The sequence below is a fragment of the Mastacembelus armatus genome, chromosome 16 (genome assembly GCF_900324485.2).
Source record: "Mastacembelus armatus chromosome 16, fMasArm1.2, whole genome shotgun sequence".
Lineage (NCBI taxonomy): Eukaryota > Metazoa > Chordata > Actinopteri > Synbranchiformes > Mastacembelidae > Mastacembelus > Mastacembelus armatus.
The window spans coordinates 10,361,118-10,377,678 of record NC_046648.1 but is presented as its reverse complement, the minus strand read 5'-3'; the positions used below and the strand labels follow the sequence as shown (position 1 = coordinate 10,377,678).

The 16,561-nt window shown below is 39.4% G+C and overlaps 2 protein-coding genes across 2 annotated transcripts in view; both read left to right on the top strand.

The window, feature by feature from the left end:
* Window positions 1-1,640: 1,640 nt before the first annotated feature.
* Window positions 1,641-13,788, top strand: LOC113122435 (pituitary tumor-transforming gene 1 protein-interacting protein). The gene is made up of 7 exons (XM_026293784.2): window positions 1,641-1,904; window positions 2,067-2,113; window positions 2,799-2,907; window positions 4,690-4,798; window positions 6,429-6,494; window positions 10,115-10,161; window positions 13,342-13,788. Exons 1-7 carry the CDS (start codon window positions 1,784-1,786, stop codon window positions 13,389-13,391), a joined length of 549 nt encoding a protein of 182 aa, XP_026149569.1. The 5' UTR covers window positions 1,641-1,783; the 3' UTR covers window positions 13,392-13,788.
* Window positions 13,789-15,936: 2,148 nt separating this feature from the next.
* The window catches only part of cdk14 (cyclin dependent kinase 14), a 150,662-nt gene continuing 150,037 nt past the window's right edge, over window positions 15,937-16,561 (top strand). Inside the window, exon 1 of the mRNA XM_026293778.2 lies at window positions 15,937-16,371. Within this exon, the coding sequence (XP_026149563.1) occupies window positions 16,278-16,371 (94 nt within the window). The 5' untranslated portion in view covers window positions 15,937-16,277. The remainder of the gene's footprint in view (window positions 16,372-16,561) is intronic.

Below are 16,561 nucleotides of genomic sequence, written 5' to 3'. Positions count from 1 at the left end.
GATGGACTGAAATATATAAACAAATCAGAAATCAGGAATATAATGATGACATTTTGATGTAGTTATGTATTTACGCACAATTCTGCACCTCTCCCCAGAGGTCACTAACAGGCGGACCGCGGAAGCCGCCCCATACGGACCCGGACGTACAGCCAAAACAGAAGATTGTGATTTAAAACCTAACGGGGCGCTTCTATTTCCACCGGAGCAGCCTTTTTAGACTTTACAGTAGTGGAAACGCACAGACCAATTGCATGCGAATTGAGCCATCCCACGTGATACCACTCAGCCAATCAAGTCTGTGCATCCCAGGCAGTAAACATTACGACTACAGTGTAAACAGCGCTAGAGGCAAGTTACACATGAAAACAGTGTTGCCAACTTAGCGATACTCGCTAATATTTAGCGAGTATTCAGACCCCTCTTGCGACACTATTTTTTTAAAAGCGACTAGCGACAAATCTGGCGAATTTTTCTGGTGTTACTCGAGACTTTTGGAGACTCTGATGTGTTTGTACTGCACCATTCTTACACTTCTCAATTTGCCGCAGTAAGACTGCAAATCAGCTGCAGCCGCGAGCCCCTCCCCCGTCCCAAAGCCTTCACAGGCGGCCCAGTCCTCTCGCAGCAGTCCCTCCCTCCCAGCTGCAGTCACAGCAGGAAGTGTTCACGCCTCCGCATAAAATGAAATAAAAAGTAAAATGTTCTTTGTCTAAAATAAATCACTGCATTTGACTCAAACAGCCTCAGTCATTTACAGCAAGGCAAAAGTATTTAGTTCTGAGAACTTATTAACTGCAGGCCGTCATGCTACATTATATGGCACAGTACAAATATTTTGAGTGTCCCTTATTCTGTCCCTTATTTCTTATAAAGAATCACAATTGTCTCTTACTTTCCATTTCTGAAGTTGGCAAAAGCGTCCATCACAATTACAGCATGTGCCATGGACGTTATGCAAATTACGCGATGACGTCATTCAGCGACTTCTAGCGACTTTTAGGACAGCCAATAGCTACTTTCCTTACTGACGAGTTGGCAACACTGCATGAAAAGACAGTACAAAGAAAAAGAAAGAGAGCGATACATGTAGAAAACAAAGGGAGAGAAACAGGCGAGTGAGACGGAGAAAGAGAGAGAACTTAGTTAATGAGAGAACATTATACATATCTACAGCCATACATATATGTTCAGTTGTGTGTTACATGACAATAAATATTGTCAGAAAGTTTTTGAATTGTACTGAATTCATTTGATTTGACAGTCAGGTATTGATTACATGCAGATGTTGATAAAACTACTAGGCTACTTAAATATATATCACACTAACTAGTTAGACATTATGATCTTCCGGACCTTTGCTTCAAGAAATTTTCTCTAACTGGACCTCTTTAAATTTTAGTTGAATACCCCTGCCTTATACAATTGTCCAGACATTTTACGAAGATGGAGAAAACGACATCTAGTGAAAAAGATGTGAAATAGCTCAACAAGTAAAACAGTAAAATAAATAAATAAACAAAATAATAAAAAAAATCATGTAGCCGCATTATACTGGTGATACAGCTGAACGGGCGGTTATTTGTGTCTTTGATAAGAAGCATAAACTCCTCCCACCCGGGCTGTTCTGACTTGATGAAACGCGCTAACCCTAAACATCCAGGAAGTGACAGGAATAGATCGAGGCAAAACAGAGTGCGCAAAGGACGAGACTGAACTCTTGACGACCGTTTCAGGATTTTTGGACCCCGTTCAGCTGCCCGGCTGTTCCGTGGTTTTAAAGATGTTTTCTTTTACCACCGAGAGAAAGGCACTGAGCGCTTCGGGTGCTCTCGCTGCCTTTGTGCTATGTATTAGCTTTGTTAGCCTGGGGGAATGCCAAACAACTCCACCGCCACCGACTCGTAAGTAACGTTACAGTTTTGACTGCTTAGAAAAGCGGCATTGCCATTTTCACTGCTATCAGGAGTAACGTTATCGCTAATGGAAGTGCTTTAATACAAGTGTATTCATTTAGTTTCTCTTCTTCCGACTAGTTAAGTTAGTTTTTTTCCCTCTCCTTTCAGCCTGTTCTACCTACAAAAAGTGTGACACCTGTGTTCCTCATGCCAAGGTAAGGCTGCTGCCACTACTGGGGGTGCAGTCTTGAATGATAAAACCAGACCTTTGCCCGAAACTCTCAATCACCTGCCATAAATCATCATTTTACAGTTCCTTGTGTTTACTCACATTTGCGGCCTCCTTTAATCTCCCCCCTCCCTGACTGAAGACATCTGTTCGATCATCAACAAATCAACAAATCATAAATTCACCAGCTCTTGTCTATACATGTTAAATGTGAAAGACATCACAATATCAGTTTTGATGACAAAGCACAGGTTACTCTGCTAATATAAGGGTTTCATTTCAATAGAGCTGCCAATGAAGAATTTAATTTCATTATTGTGCTGATCATTTTTAAGACTATTCAAATAACTGCACAGTATTATGTTTGCTTAGTTAGGTAGTTAGTTTTCTAAGGCCAAAGTTGAAATGTGCAAATGTCTTGTTGTATCTAAAATCTCAAAATGTTCAGTTTACTGTCATATGAAACAAAAGAAAGCATCAAACCCCCGTTATTGAGAATCTGGATCCACGAAATATTTGACATTTTAAAAATGATTTTACTGTTCACAATTATTCAGGCAGCACAGTTGCAGATTCCTTTACTGCCAACTGACTAATTGTTGCGGATTTAAATTTGCATAACTACTGTATGTGTCTGATCTTAACCTCATTTGTGTTTTTCCTCTGCTCAGTGTTTGTGGTGCTTTGCCACCAACAACTGCACAGAATACCCAGTGACCTGGTTGCTGCCCCCAGCCTCAGTGTGCCAGTTGTCCCAGGCCCGCTGGGGTGTGTGCTGGTGTGAGTTGATCCGTCTTCATCCTCTTGGCTTTCTCTTTCATTTGTCTTTTTACAAGTCTGGAGTGAGTCATCCCAGTGGTTCTGTAAAGGGGATTCCGGCTAGAAAAGTACACATAAATTTTAATTTGAGACTGTTGTTTAATAATATCGTCAGCTGGCATTTTCTTTTACAAGCCTTGGTTTTGGCTCTCGGGAAGATCCGTATATTAGATGTTGGGGGACTGATATGAGGAAGCTCATGTAATGGTTTGGTATTCTAATGACATGATACTCTACTCACTTCTCAATAGTTGGACGACACAAGTACGAAAAGAACATTTGTGTTGTCACCAAGTCATGTACTGTATGGATGGGAAATTTAAAATTATCCACCTCAGTGAAATACAGGTAAGTCTGATCTAGGAGGTAAATAGTTGCAGGGTATGTGCAGTGATGGGAGGTTCGACTAGATAAACAACAGAGTGGTTTGGCTTTGGGGAGCTGTTTAAAAAGATATCTGGTTGTGTGAGAGGAGTCAGCCAAAACTTTTTGTTCCTTTCACTTCATGTCTCTTCAGTATCACAGATGATAAGTCTAGTTCCCTTTCCTGCAGAGCTCTAACTGCTTCTGCTCAAATATGGTTGAGTAGCTGTGCCAAAGTACAGGCTACAGTGGCTTTATAGAAGTGAAATGTCGAACTAGTGGACAACCCAAGTTACGTTACCCACATACTTTCTGTATAGCCATTCAGATGGTGAAAATGGGCAGCTCAGGGATTTTTGTTAAGGTAAATTCTTTAGGAGAGTTCATTTTCCCCGAGTCAACAAAGGCTCAACGATCAGTTACTTCACAGAAAAACAGAGATAAATAGAAAGCAGTAGTCCTGCTCAAATTAAGAACAGAAACTAAATGTTGTGCAGGAGAAAGAACTGTAAACATGAACGCAAAGTAAATTAAAATCCAACTTCTTATTAATTAGCTATATGTTTTTTTTTTTTTGTTTTTGTTTTTTTTTTTTTAATTTGTAGACATGGTAAGACCTGTCTTAAGAATTTGGCACATTTAATCTTTGAAGCATTATGCAAGGACTGAACAGCAGTGTTACTGTTAGCAGCTATAATTGCTTGTGCAGATGTTAAATGTTTTGTGAATAGTGTTACCGGATCACATTCTTGGACACTAATCAAGTTGTTTTGTTCACGAGGGTGTGGCCATGTCTAAAAACAGATTGAAAACATCTAGAAGATTTTCGCATTCCATTTAATTCATATCTCTAAGGATTACATTGGATGGAAGTGTCTGTGAATAACCATCCTTTTGACTCCCCATAGATTGTTCTGTTGAGTTTCCCTCATGCTCTAATAGTTGGAGGGTTGGATTGACTTTTAAGCTATTGCATTTGCATTGTTTTTAACAGTGTGGTAACCTAATCGTTGTTAGTCCAAGTGTTTTGTTGCTGAGTGGGTAAAGTGTTACTTTATCACCAACCACAGCTGATAAAGATGCAGTCAGTGTAGTGCTGCTGTTTGCTTTTTGCCTCACAGACTCCATCTCCACCAGTGATGTCTTAGTTATTTTTTCACTGGAAATAGAAGTGTAGCTTATAGTTTCATTTTAGTGTGATGATTTGCAGTGCTGCAGACAGGACAGCAGGTGGTACTATTCCCCCACAGGTTGAGATTATTATTTATTCATTTAACAAAGAGGGATCCAGAGTTTCAAGTTTCGTTAAAACTATGACCTCAGATTAAATGCTGTTCTTGAAATACTGTTAATTTTTCTTTGTCTTCTCATGTGTTTCAGTGAACTTTGAAGCCCTGATCATTGCCCTGGGTGTGCTGGGTGGAACCTTACTTATTAGCATTATCGCATGCTGTTGCTGCTGCTGCTTTTGCAACACATGTCGGTCAAGGTAAGGTTTGACGACAACTTTCAGTCAGTGTTAGATACGTTCTTCACTGGACAAGTTCTTGAAAAGGTCATTTAGTACCTCAAAAAAGGCCTCCAAAGGTATTAAGGTGTTACATTTCATTTGTAAAGGTCTTGCATATGTATTTTCTAGCCTGCCATAGGCAGTAAGGTTAGTTATATTCTATTTCAGCAAGCACTGGCTGGAATATCGCTGGTGCTGCTACCCAGTAGGTGCTCCAGACGTGACTTTATATGAAATTCACATACAAATCTTAAATTATTTTTTATTGAATAGTTCATTCAACCATTTATCTGTTTATCTGGGTTTGACTCGTTTTTAATATTTTATGGTATTAGGAATTATTGTTCTCTATACTGCTCTGAAGCTCTGACGCATGAGATATGTCAGTAAATTCATGCACTTGGTAATTCTAGGCCTTGTCACCCTGTTTGGTTTTCATTGTATTTCTAATACAGAGCATTACAACCATAAAATAAGTATTCCTTTGCTTTGTGGTATGAAATTTAACTTTGTGAAACCTGCAGAAATCCCTTAGAAGCAATTGGGGTCAGCATGATAACTCTAGTGATTTTAAAAAGACTTGTTGATTACAGCCTCATAAGTGAATGTGTTCAATAGCAGCACTGCTGTAGAATGTCCAAGAAAACTGAACAAGATAAGCATCATAAGATTATTTGTTGTGGCACACCAGTGCCTAATAGAATAGTAACTTGGTGTAATAGCAAATGTAAATATAGCATCAGAATTTTAATGCAGACCAAAAAAGCTCTGGCTTGATACTTCGGGAAAGGCATCTACCTTTTAGGAAATGGTAAAATAACCAGTAGCCTTACTGTATGGGTCTGTTGTAACAATCAATGCATCTGTCTTTAAAACACAAAAGAAGTGTGATGTATCCCATAAGTTAAACACCTCTGAATCCAGACTACCTTCAGTAAACAGCTTGATCATTTGAGATTCGTTTACAAGCATGCTGTGTGTGTGGTGCTTTTATTCATCCTGGAGTGAATGGAAAATGTCATGTCAGTCAATCAACTGCAGGCTGCCTTGTCACACACTGACAGCCCTGTGGGTGTAGTAGGCTCCTTCATGTCTGTCATCTGACAAAAAAAAAAAAAAAATGGGATGATGAGCATACCCAAAACACGCACACACTGAACATTTACTTAAATTGATTCTGTTTTTACATTTTCCTTGTTATTTACTCTACCTACAGACAATTGTATTTTCCTTGTTATTTACTCTACCTACAGACAATTGTATTTTCCCACCTTCAGATTGTTCAGCTAACATTAAATTAAGTATTTTCATTCTCACTTTCATTGACATAGGTGTCACTTTATTTATGAACATCAATTTCCTTTTGTTTCTCAGGTTGCAGAAGTAATATGTGAATCATAATATAAATCAATATCTGGGCGACTGCGGAATTTGAATTACTATAACTATAACTTCAATATTCTGCTTTAGAAAGGAATATCCCTAAAACAGATGTAGCAGTTTGTAGATTCAAGTCAGTTGCAACACCCAGATAAGTATGATTGCTGTTCTCTGGTTCCTTGAACAATAGTTATTCTGATACTGTCTTCATGTCTCTTTATGTCCTAAGGCCTGACAGAGATGAGGAGAGATTTTCCAGGAAGAGAGAGGAGAACAGACAGCGTGCTGAGGAGCGGTAAGAACTTGATTTTGGGCTTTATTTAAGCTGAATTTGTCAGTAACAGATTATAACTCTGTTCATTTAATTGATATCTTTATATGGCGGTACGTTTGTCTGCATTTGATAACTCTTAATCACACGCTGTGACACTGACAGTAACTAATCTAGTCCATTTTCTTCCAATGTTATCTTTGTTTTCAAACAGCATAATTACTAAATATAACAAAAGAGAAAAGGTTACTTTTTAATTATGACATAATTAAAATGTGATGACATTGAAGAGTTGATTAACATTACTGTTGAATTACAGCCCAGACCTGAAAAAAATATTATCTTCAAGGAGAACCAGCAAGAGAGAGTGCATGCCTTTGTAGTGGCTGAAAAATCTTTTTAAATGAATTTCAAACATGTTAAATGTTAATTTTGCAGGCTCATTTGTAGAAAAAAAGGTGCAGTTTGTAAGATTTAGTGGTATCTACCTGGAGATCTGAATAGTTTCTTCACCTCTATGTGACGTAGCCCATGGTGTCCATCAGGTATCGCGTTGTCCTCTGGTAGCATTATGTATGAGGTTACTATATCTTTAGAAATTGAATTTAGTTTACCTATTTAGTATATAAAACTATAGGATACAGTTTCCCTGTATGTTAGTGTATATTGTTAATTATTTTGCATTGTGGTAGCTTTTTATTTCTACCATAGCTGTCTTTTTTAATGCTGATGCAAGCATTACATGGGAAAATATGGGAAAAGGCTATTTTGTTTTTAGAGTTCAGTCTGATTGTGGAATAGCATTTCAAATGTCCAAAACCAGACTGTCCACTGGGAACCTTAGAGTTTAGAAGGAGAGGCAAAGGCAGAGAGAGGGGGCAGAGAATAAAAATAAAATAAAATAAAATGAAACTGCCAGTATCATATCATATGTTGAATGGCACAAATTACTCAAAGATTTAGTACTATTTACACTGTTACACTGTTGAGCGTTTTATTTTTTTCCCCCTGAAGACATCCTGGCAAGATCTACATGGGATTTTCTACAACAGATTATTTCATAGTTCCTAACAGAAAGCTTCATTGTATGATTGGGATTCTAAGCAACTAGCTTGTGTATGCAGCCCCAACAAGTCTATTTCCCAGAGGATGAGCTTCCTGTTCTTCTCCTGGCATCCCAAAACACCAGTTGGATTGTGAAGGCTGTGCAGCTGCTCTTTGGTAATGTAGTCTGAAATAGGGTGGATAAGACCAGGTGGAGTACCATCCATCAAAGAAACAGTATGATTATTACTGACCTCTCCAGCAGTGTGTTGTAACAGTTAGCAGAGCAGTACTTCCTCTTCATATACTCCATAAATGTTTTAGCCCCATGTTTCTATTGAGTGCCTCTGCTCCCAGTGCATTCATCCTCTGAGGATGGCTGGGTGATGTGTTGCTAAGCAGGGCAATCATGCAGAAAGATAGTCAGTAACTGGTTTATTGCCATCACTTATACTGATGGAAGCATCAGAGACCTGGTTCTCTGTGCTGTGTGTGTGTTTGTGAAAGAGCTAGCAAGAGGAATTCTCCAGCCTCTGAGTTTTTTTTTTTTTTTTTCCTCCCGTGCCACAGAATCTAGTCAGGGTTTCCTGTGGTGTGCATGATCAAATCACCAAAGTCTGAGTGAGTGCAGTGACCTATATAGATGCAGTTTGTTGTGTAAGAATAGAGAGGACCCATCATAGAAGAGTTCCCTGCTTCTAGTCACTACAGCCTTGTGACCACAGAGCCAGGTTACAGTGCTGAGCATGGGCTCATCCTTACCTCCTATAAAGGGTTGATCCATTTATCTTTTTTGCTAAGTAATATTGCTGCTCTTAAGCTGCCACTGGCATTTTTTCAATGGCCTTGGACTGCTATATTTTCAAGGCACATATTTCTCATTTTATATTGATTGTCAACTTGAGAACACTTTGACATGTTTTGATAAAAATCACCAGTTTTTCTTTTTTTCGCTGATAGAAATGATGTGCCAACCTTAGGGTAATGATTTTCATTTATAGTTCCATTCAAATTTAGTTGCACCCTGTTTTTTTTCACCTTGATTATTTATTTGTATTACCCGGCAATGGCCCTGGCACCACGTGGATTTCATGTTTTGACTAAGACTAACATTTGAGAATAGGTGGCATATTTACACATTTTCAAGGGACATGTATGTCATGTTTACTCTTTTAATAGGCATAATAATACAAACATTACATCAGCTTTCCAAAGGTGCTCATCTCCTTGTACAACTTCCATGGGTTTTAGTCACATCCTGCAGGTGGATTTATAGTGACTCTTGAGTGCTGACACGCAAGTGTAGGAACTAGTGTGAGGTAAAAAGAAAATGTACAAAACATTGAGATAGCTTTCTTTTTTCAGACAGTGCTATTCGTCACTGTTGCTGGTTAAAATGTCAAACAGCTGGTCAATCAGTTGTTACTAACATTAATTCTGTGGTTTAAAATGGGGAAAATGGCTTCAACACAACACTGTTGTCTGTACTCAGCCAAGGATTGTTTAGGAGGGAAAACGAGCATCAATCTGTAGCAGCAGTCAGCATAGAGGTTGAATGGACCATATTTAAATGTAGCCAGTGTGGCACATGTCAGTCACTGACATACATGCCTGCAGCAGTGTAGTGGAACAAATGAAAGGCAGACCTCAGGCACCCTTGCTCACAGATTACTACCTGGAAATAAAAGACTGACTGATTTACACCAGCTCTTTGGTCAGATATGAAGAAAAGCCCATGAATGTCCATGAACTTGTAACTTACTCCCAGGCTTTTGTGTCTCCTTAGAATGACTAAATGGTGGTACCAGCTAGTACCAGAACTATTACTCTGTTTTTGTTTTACTGGTATTGATAGCATAATATGAGACTATATATATATATCAAATGGGAGCTGGTTTGCTGTAGCTTGAATGTTGTCTTTTCCTAGTTGCTGTTACAACGAAACACCAGTTATTCTTTGACTGAATTCAACAATGAAACACCATATCTATATTTTCCCTGGTTATACAGTGTTTTTTTTGAAGCACAAGCAATTATTACCTATATTTTATCACATTTTATCAAATTTAAGACATTACGTGTGATGAAATTGTTTAAATGGTCACACAATTCTTTTAGTCCTGCATCCTCAGCAGATTGGTACCACAAGCATAGTTGTAAGTATAATATGTAGGAAATGTTTAGTTGCTACCTGCAGTAACACATTAATATTGTAATTTTTCACCTACATTTATAGAACCCATCCTCAACTTTGACTAGAATGTGATCTCCAGTCTAACTATAAAGCATTTCTTGCTGAGCTTAGCTGGACAAATAAGGTAAATTATAGTTGACATAAAATCAGCATTGTAGTCCTAACAAATATTTGAGTTAAAATTAAGGTATTTTCAAAAGATGTTTGATGGCTGGTGGTGCTGTGCCCTACTTTGCATTTCAGCAGTTTCTCCTTAAAAAAGTGACTGAAACATAGTTAACACATGGCCTCTTTTTTTCTGGTTTTTTCCTGTCATTATTCAGAACATAATAGCTGTAAGGAATTATTTTTATTAATCTCTTTGTGACATGTAAAACAACTGCATTCCTCTTTTTTTTTTTAACAGGAAGGTGGACAGAAAGGCAAGGCATGATGAGATCCGCAGAAAGTATGGTATGTATGAACTTTCAGCCTCTTTAATGATAGTCTGAGAGACTGTCCAATCAGTGGCCCGCAGTCTGTTGATGTCACATTTTAGTATCAGCTCAGCTTGCTTGTAACCCCGGCCAAGCAGGTACTAAAAAGAGTAACTGCTATCAGCTACTATCCTCTAATGGAAAACCAAAAAAAAAGCGAGTCGAGTCGAGTAGTGCTAGTGGAAAACCCTGATGATGGGGGGCATTAGTGTCAGCTGTGTCTCAAATGCATGCACAGTTGGTTTTAGGACATTTTCATTGACTTTCATGTCCATACCCCTTGCCAGAAATGCATTTTTCAGCAGTATATGCCCAGTCTCTGAACAAGGCATTTCAGGTCACTAGGTTACACTGCCTCCTCTGTGTTTAAATCAATTTAAGCATAATTTATCACAGGTTGGTATCAAATGTAAATCCTCTTGTGACTGTGAGTGGGATTTGTAGCCAACTGAAACAAACCTAGAAACTGAACAAAACTATAAGGGTGTGCAGCAGTCACACGTGCAAACCCTGTGCTATGTTCAGAATAAAGTCGAACTTGATTAGCCACCTAATGAATGAGGAAACTGTGAGTAATTATTTGCCATTTCTAGTGGTGTGGTTTTTGTCAAACTGTTAAAAGCACACTTTTTTGAGGATCATGCTTATTTATTACTGTTTTAGCTCTTAACTTTCATAGGTTAGACTATTGAACTCATCAGGTAAGATCTCAGAACAAAGTAACATCTCCTAAACAAAGATCTGACAAGAAACGTGAGCAGGACACGATCAGAAAAATTGTAAGCAATTTTTACAGTTTGTCTGAACCACTGTTGCTAATAACCTGCATTGAACAGGAAAACAGTTCTGAGTGTCTTCTGAAACTGAGTGTGCACACCTGAAATGAATAAAGCAGGTCAAAGTTGAACAGAGGACGTATGCCTATAAAATGTAATATATATAAAATTCCATGTCTACCTACAGAAGGCGCAGTGTGAACAGCATGTTAGAGTAGTAGCAGCAACTTCAGTGCTGCATGTCTACACAGAAGGCATACTGAGTTCTATGGCCATCTGTACTTTGGCAGTGTTTCAATGCCCAATACACAGCCTCTGTATTTAACATGCATGAAATGCAAGAAAATAGACTTGCAGCATAAAAACAAGCTTATGTTATTGAACACTGAACATATTTTATTAAGGAACGCACTGACTGCACTTTGATGCAGCTTAGCTTTCAGCAAAGACCTACACATAGCAACGCAAGCAAAAGTTCTTCAACAAGATGGCACAAGTTTGTTTGTGTCACTAAAAAAAATAATCTGTGATGCAATATGTGTTGCCATGTGAGCCAGTGCTGTGAAACAACTGATTTTGCTTCACTAACAGGGAGTTGTAGAAGTAAGAAATGGGATACTTGACACTTTAAAGCCTATAATTCCTTTTCCAGCCAATTGTTAATTCGAGCTGATTTAGAGCTCTAATTTGTATGGTATCAAAGCTGTGGTCCTGGCTACACAGGCAAGATTAGATGTGAACCCTAGATACATACACACAGTTAAAAGTTGAAATAAATAAATAAATAAATAAAATCCCATAGTAAATAAATGTCTCTGGCAGCTGCCATTGCAAAAAATTTAGACCTAAATTTGACGGTCTTAGGGTTACTTAGGGTAAATCAGTTGCTTGTGTTTCTTGTCCCATTGGATTTCTGTGGCATTGTGTTCCCACGTCTTAGCAAGTAAGTGTATGTTCTGGTTTCTGATGGTAACGGTGGCCAAAGTGATAAAAGTAAGATTGTAATCTTAATAAATTAGGGGCCGTATTTATATATTAGGAATCCTCTCAGAGCTCTCCTAACTTAGCTTAAAAAAAAAAAAGAAGCTTAGTCTAGCTGCTCCGTCCTAACATTTCATGACCAGCTCTGTAGACGTGCTGCTTTGTTTCAGCTGGCTGAACTTGTCAGTGGATGTTTGCTTGTTATGATTAACAATATGTGTATAAAGATGAATAATGATATGATACGACAATTCCCAAAAGCACAGTCACCGCAAGTCAATCATCTATTTGTATCTATGGCCGTGCAGGTCATAAACCCCGCCCTCTCCATGTTAACTGGTAAAACATGATTCAAACTAAAAGGTCAAATCACAAATGAAATCAGTAATAATAAGCTGACTTCAGTCATTTTATTAATAGATACTGTCACACTGATTTGTTTATGAATGGTAATTTTTCCTGATATATATATTTTATAAGTTATAAAAATAGGTGTGTATTGGATTATAGATGGCCCTGTGATGGACTGGTGACCTGCCCAGGGTGTACTCCTGCCTTTCACCCAAAGAGAGCTGGGAGAGTCTCTAGCAAATCCCCATGACCCTAATTAGGAATAAGCGGGTATAGATAATGGATGGATTATAGATGGCTTTTGATTGGTGGTCTGATACACAGCTCCACCTCTTGTTGCTACTGTTCAAAGTCTGGCTTCAGCATACGTCACAAAAGCGAGATGTCAGCCTGTGTGTTTGTAGTATTTTGGCTATAAAAGCAGGAAGTGGTGATGCGTTGTCCATATTTATATAGAGTCTGTGGTTATGACCAGTGGAATAGTTTAGAAATCCTTAAATTCCCTCAGCTGTGTTTATTAGTCCTTCAACTTAGCTGCTGTTTTGTCAGCAGTATTTCAAAGGTGTAAGGAAAGACAGTTGAGTTGCATTAGGGAATGGTAGAATGTAGTTTACAAATCTTGATAGATACCATGGATTAAAAGTCAGACTATCAAAGGTTCTGCTTCTTAAACTGTGATGTTTTTACAAATCTAACCCTCACAAGTCTCTTGATTGGTGGTGGTGAATTGATGTGCGTTAAAATAAAATCACTTCAGCGCTCATTTTATGCCTTGGTCTTTTGGCATTGTGACATCATGCAGGAAAACTCCCAACTGAAGAACAACTAGAGGTCAGGTATTGTGGAGAATGATTCAGTTAGAGCACTATTTCAGCCACACACTCAATACCTTGTGCTGTCTGTTCTTGGACTAACGTGGTCTGCACTGGAGAAACACTGCCTCATAGATGCATGGAAAATCAGAAGCACTGACCCACCATGAACTTCTGTGTCTTCATTTGGTCTCTGTTTTCTCTGTCTTGACCTGCCTTCTTCTTTCCTCTGTGCAGGTCTGGTTGGTGACTCGGACCACCCATACAGCAAGTTTGAGAATGAGTAAAACAGCTGGAAGATTTCTACAGGCAGCATGTTGAACTAGTCTTCAGCTAGGAGCCTTGGCCTTTTCTCATATAAACCACAAACAGGACAAATACCTAATGCCATACTCTAGAATAATCCAGTTCAGACAAATTTCACTATTTCTCAATTTTCTGTTATTTCAACTTGTGAGCCTTGTTGAGGATGCTGTGTTTAATGTTGGACAGATGTTGAAGCTTGTTTTTAAACTTCCAATTGTGCAAACTTTTGTTTCAAGATGTCTTTACACGAATGATCTCTTTTTAGATGCTGTAGTTTCATAGCAATCTTTTCACTTTGTACGTACAGTATTGAATTAAGAAATGCAGTAATGATTGTACCACGTCTTCACACACAAATAAAAGATGCTCTTTTAATAATGAGGTTTTTTCATTGACAGATGAGAAGTGCTTTTCTTTCTGATGTCTGAGCATCTGAGGAACGTTGTAAAAGGTCAGCGCAGAAGATATGAAAAGAATAAACTGAATTGAGTCTGCTGTTGTGCCTGCAGCAACAGGCTCAGAATGAGAGCAGCGTCCAGATGACACAACATAAAACAGCGAAGTCTATTAGCTTCTGCCCTCAGACCTATGGACCTACAGATGGCCTCACCTGATTTAGTGATAGCTCCATGTCTTCTACACTAACAGGCTTTGCAGAATGCAAGCTAAGCTTTTATAGAACTTCAGACGTGTAAATACCTACAGTATGCCAAGAACCACATTTTCACTTTTACATCCATAGCCCTTTTATAGTATAGTGGTATAGTAATTTTTCTCCTCCAGGTCAGGAGAAAATGTGATTACAACAGCTGGTTAAAAAACTTCCTAGTTCCACAAATTCAGTTGACTTTAAACTCTGAAGGACATATAGTGAATTTTTTTTTTCCTGTGTAAAACAAAGAACAGTCATCGGATAGTTTAGTTGCGTTTAGTCGTACTAGTTTTCAGCCCCATAAGTGAATTGTAGTATGTAGTTTAGACCTCTGGACTCCACTGCCTGTGTAAAATTGATTCCAATTGTGATATGTTATCTTACCTTGAGATACAAACTGTGCCTGTGTCTGCTGACGGATGTCTTCATCCTTTGTGTCTAGTCACTAAAGACGCTTTTCGCACCTATTCATTTAATGTCCACAAACAGCCTCTTGGGAGTGATTATTGTACCAGAGGCATGTTCACTACTCACATTACCTGACAGGATTCCTGGCTGAAAAATCTTTCAAATGCATTTAGTTACTTTACTGCCATCTGATGCCACCACTGCGCACACTGGCTGCATCCTGCATAGCAGCTCCGATGCTAATCTCTTTTTAAATACCTCTCTTTTTACCTCACTGATATATACTTTTCCTAAAAGTGTGCTGTTTAATTAGTGTTATGTGTGTGCAGCATTAACAAAAGCAGTATAATGAAGGACCGGTTAGGACTAACTAAGCTGTACATTTGCCTCAATTATCTTCATGTTCAGGCCAAAGTCATTGGGCAGCAGTATTAATTAAAACATTTCAGCCCTCCACATTCCCCAGATGTTTCCAGGTGCTTCTGGACCCCAACAGTTCAACTGAAGACCTGATCCAAACACTGAGCCATGCTGTGGCACAGTATACACACTGATTCACCATTGTTCTTCTGATGCGCCTGAATAATTACTCATGCGGCTGCTGTGGTGACTGCAGTGCACATCAAACAGGAGATAGCAGCCAACACATAAAGACACATGACTGGAAGCAGAATGGACTTCATGCGCTCACTGCTGCAGGATTCAGATTATTGATGCGGGGTTTGGATTAGCACTCATAGCTTTAATCCCACAGCTCTCTTTAATCCCAGCTCTGCTGTACTGTGAGTTAACTGACGAAATATTATTGTTGGAGGAATGGGCTGGATATTATTCTCTGAAACAGGCAGAGAAGACCAGATGGTTCCAAGAAAGTAAAATTCTGTATATAGGCCTACCCGTGGAAAAAAAACAAACAACAAAAAAACATTAGATATGATGCTGAGGTGCCAGAGTGAATGATAAATTCTTTGCACGGCTATAAAACCGAAATGTTTCCACCAATTTGCATAAGAAAAACAGAGTAAACAAAAACACCAGACTCCGCAGAGACTTTTTGGTTCTCTGTTACATGATCAACCAGGGCTCCTCCGTGGTTCGTTTATTTATTTAAGCGTGAAAGACTAATCGTGGTTTTCTCTAGTGAAAGTCAGGACAAAGCGCATTAACGCTGGTGAAGCTGATATCTAGGGAATACCTCGACCTGCACACGATGACCGGGTTTTGCAGAGGGCAGCAGTCTCAAGCAGGAGCGCCGACAAACAATCTGATTCCTCCTGCAACACATTACAGGGCGGTGCTGGCTCTTTGACGGCCAGCCTCCATAACAAATAGAAACGTGGTGCTCCCCGGGAGTCCTCCAATCCCCCCCAATCCAGGGCGGGGTCTCGGGGTCGAAACCGGAGAGAGAATCCCAAAAATGACATCTCGATTGCGGTAGAGCAGGGAACGAATTGCTCCGAGGAAAGAAGTAGGAGCTAGATCTGATTTTTCAGGATCAGAAAAGCACAGCAAATTACGCATGGTCTCCTTTTTTGTTTTTTTTTTTGGACGCCTCCGCTTTTGCGCGCACTTTTATTGCCTATGGAAATGTAGTTGCGTTCTTGAGAAGCTCTCAAGAAGAAAAGACGAAGAAGGCGTTCGTTTTTAATAGTTGATGAGAGAAGTGAGAGCCGCTGAGGCTCCGTTTCCTGTGTTTGCCAGCGCGCTGCAGCTGGGCTGAAGAAGCCCCCGCAGGGCTGACCGAACCCCGGTCCTCTTCCCCCGCTTCAAACTACAAGCCAGTCCGCTGCGAAAGTCGGTGGGAGAAATGTGCGACCTGATGCCAGCCTCCCAGCCCGCGGAGAAAATCGGCAAAATGAAAAAGTTGAGGAGAACTTTGTCCGAGAGTTTCAGGAGTATCGGTGAGTAACGGGACGTATTTTCCATGTTCTGACCCATTTTCCTTTTGTGCAAAGAAAGTGCGAGTTGAGAAATGTCCAAAGCAGCTGCGGAACTGGGGTGATGTCTGCTCACAGTTTGGAGCTTCCAGCCATGGAGAGCCCACAGTAACCTCTGCCGTCCGCATTTCCTTTTTCAGCAACAAATTCAAGT

Coding starts and splice junctions, on each gene's coding strand:
- LOC113122435 (XM_026293784.2), top strand. CDS start 1,784: ATGTTTTCTTTTACCACCGAGAGAAAGGCACTGAGCGCTTCGGGTGCT. Junction 6,495..10,114: donor AGACAGCGTGCTGAGGAGCG/GTAAGAACTTGA, acceptor TTTTTTTAACAG/GAAGGTGGACAGAAAGGCAA. Junction 10,162..13,341: donor TGAGATCCGCAGAAAGTATG/GTATGTATGAAC, acceptor TCCTCTGTGCAG/GTCTGGTTGGTGACTCGGAC.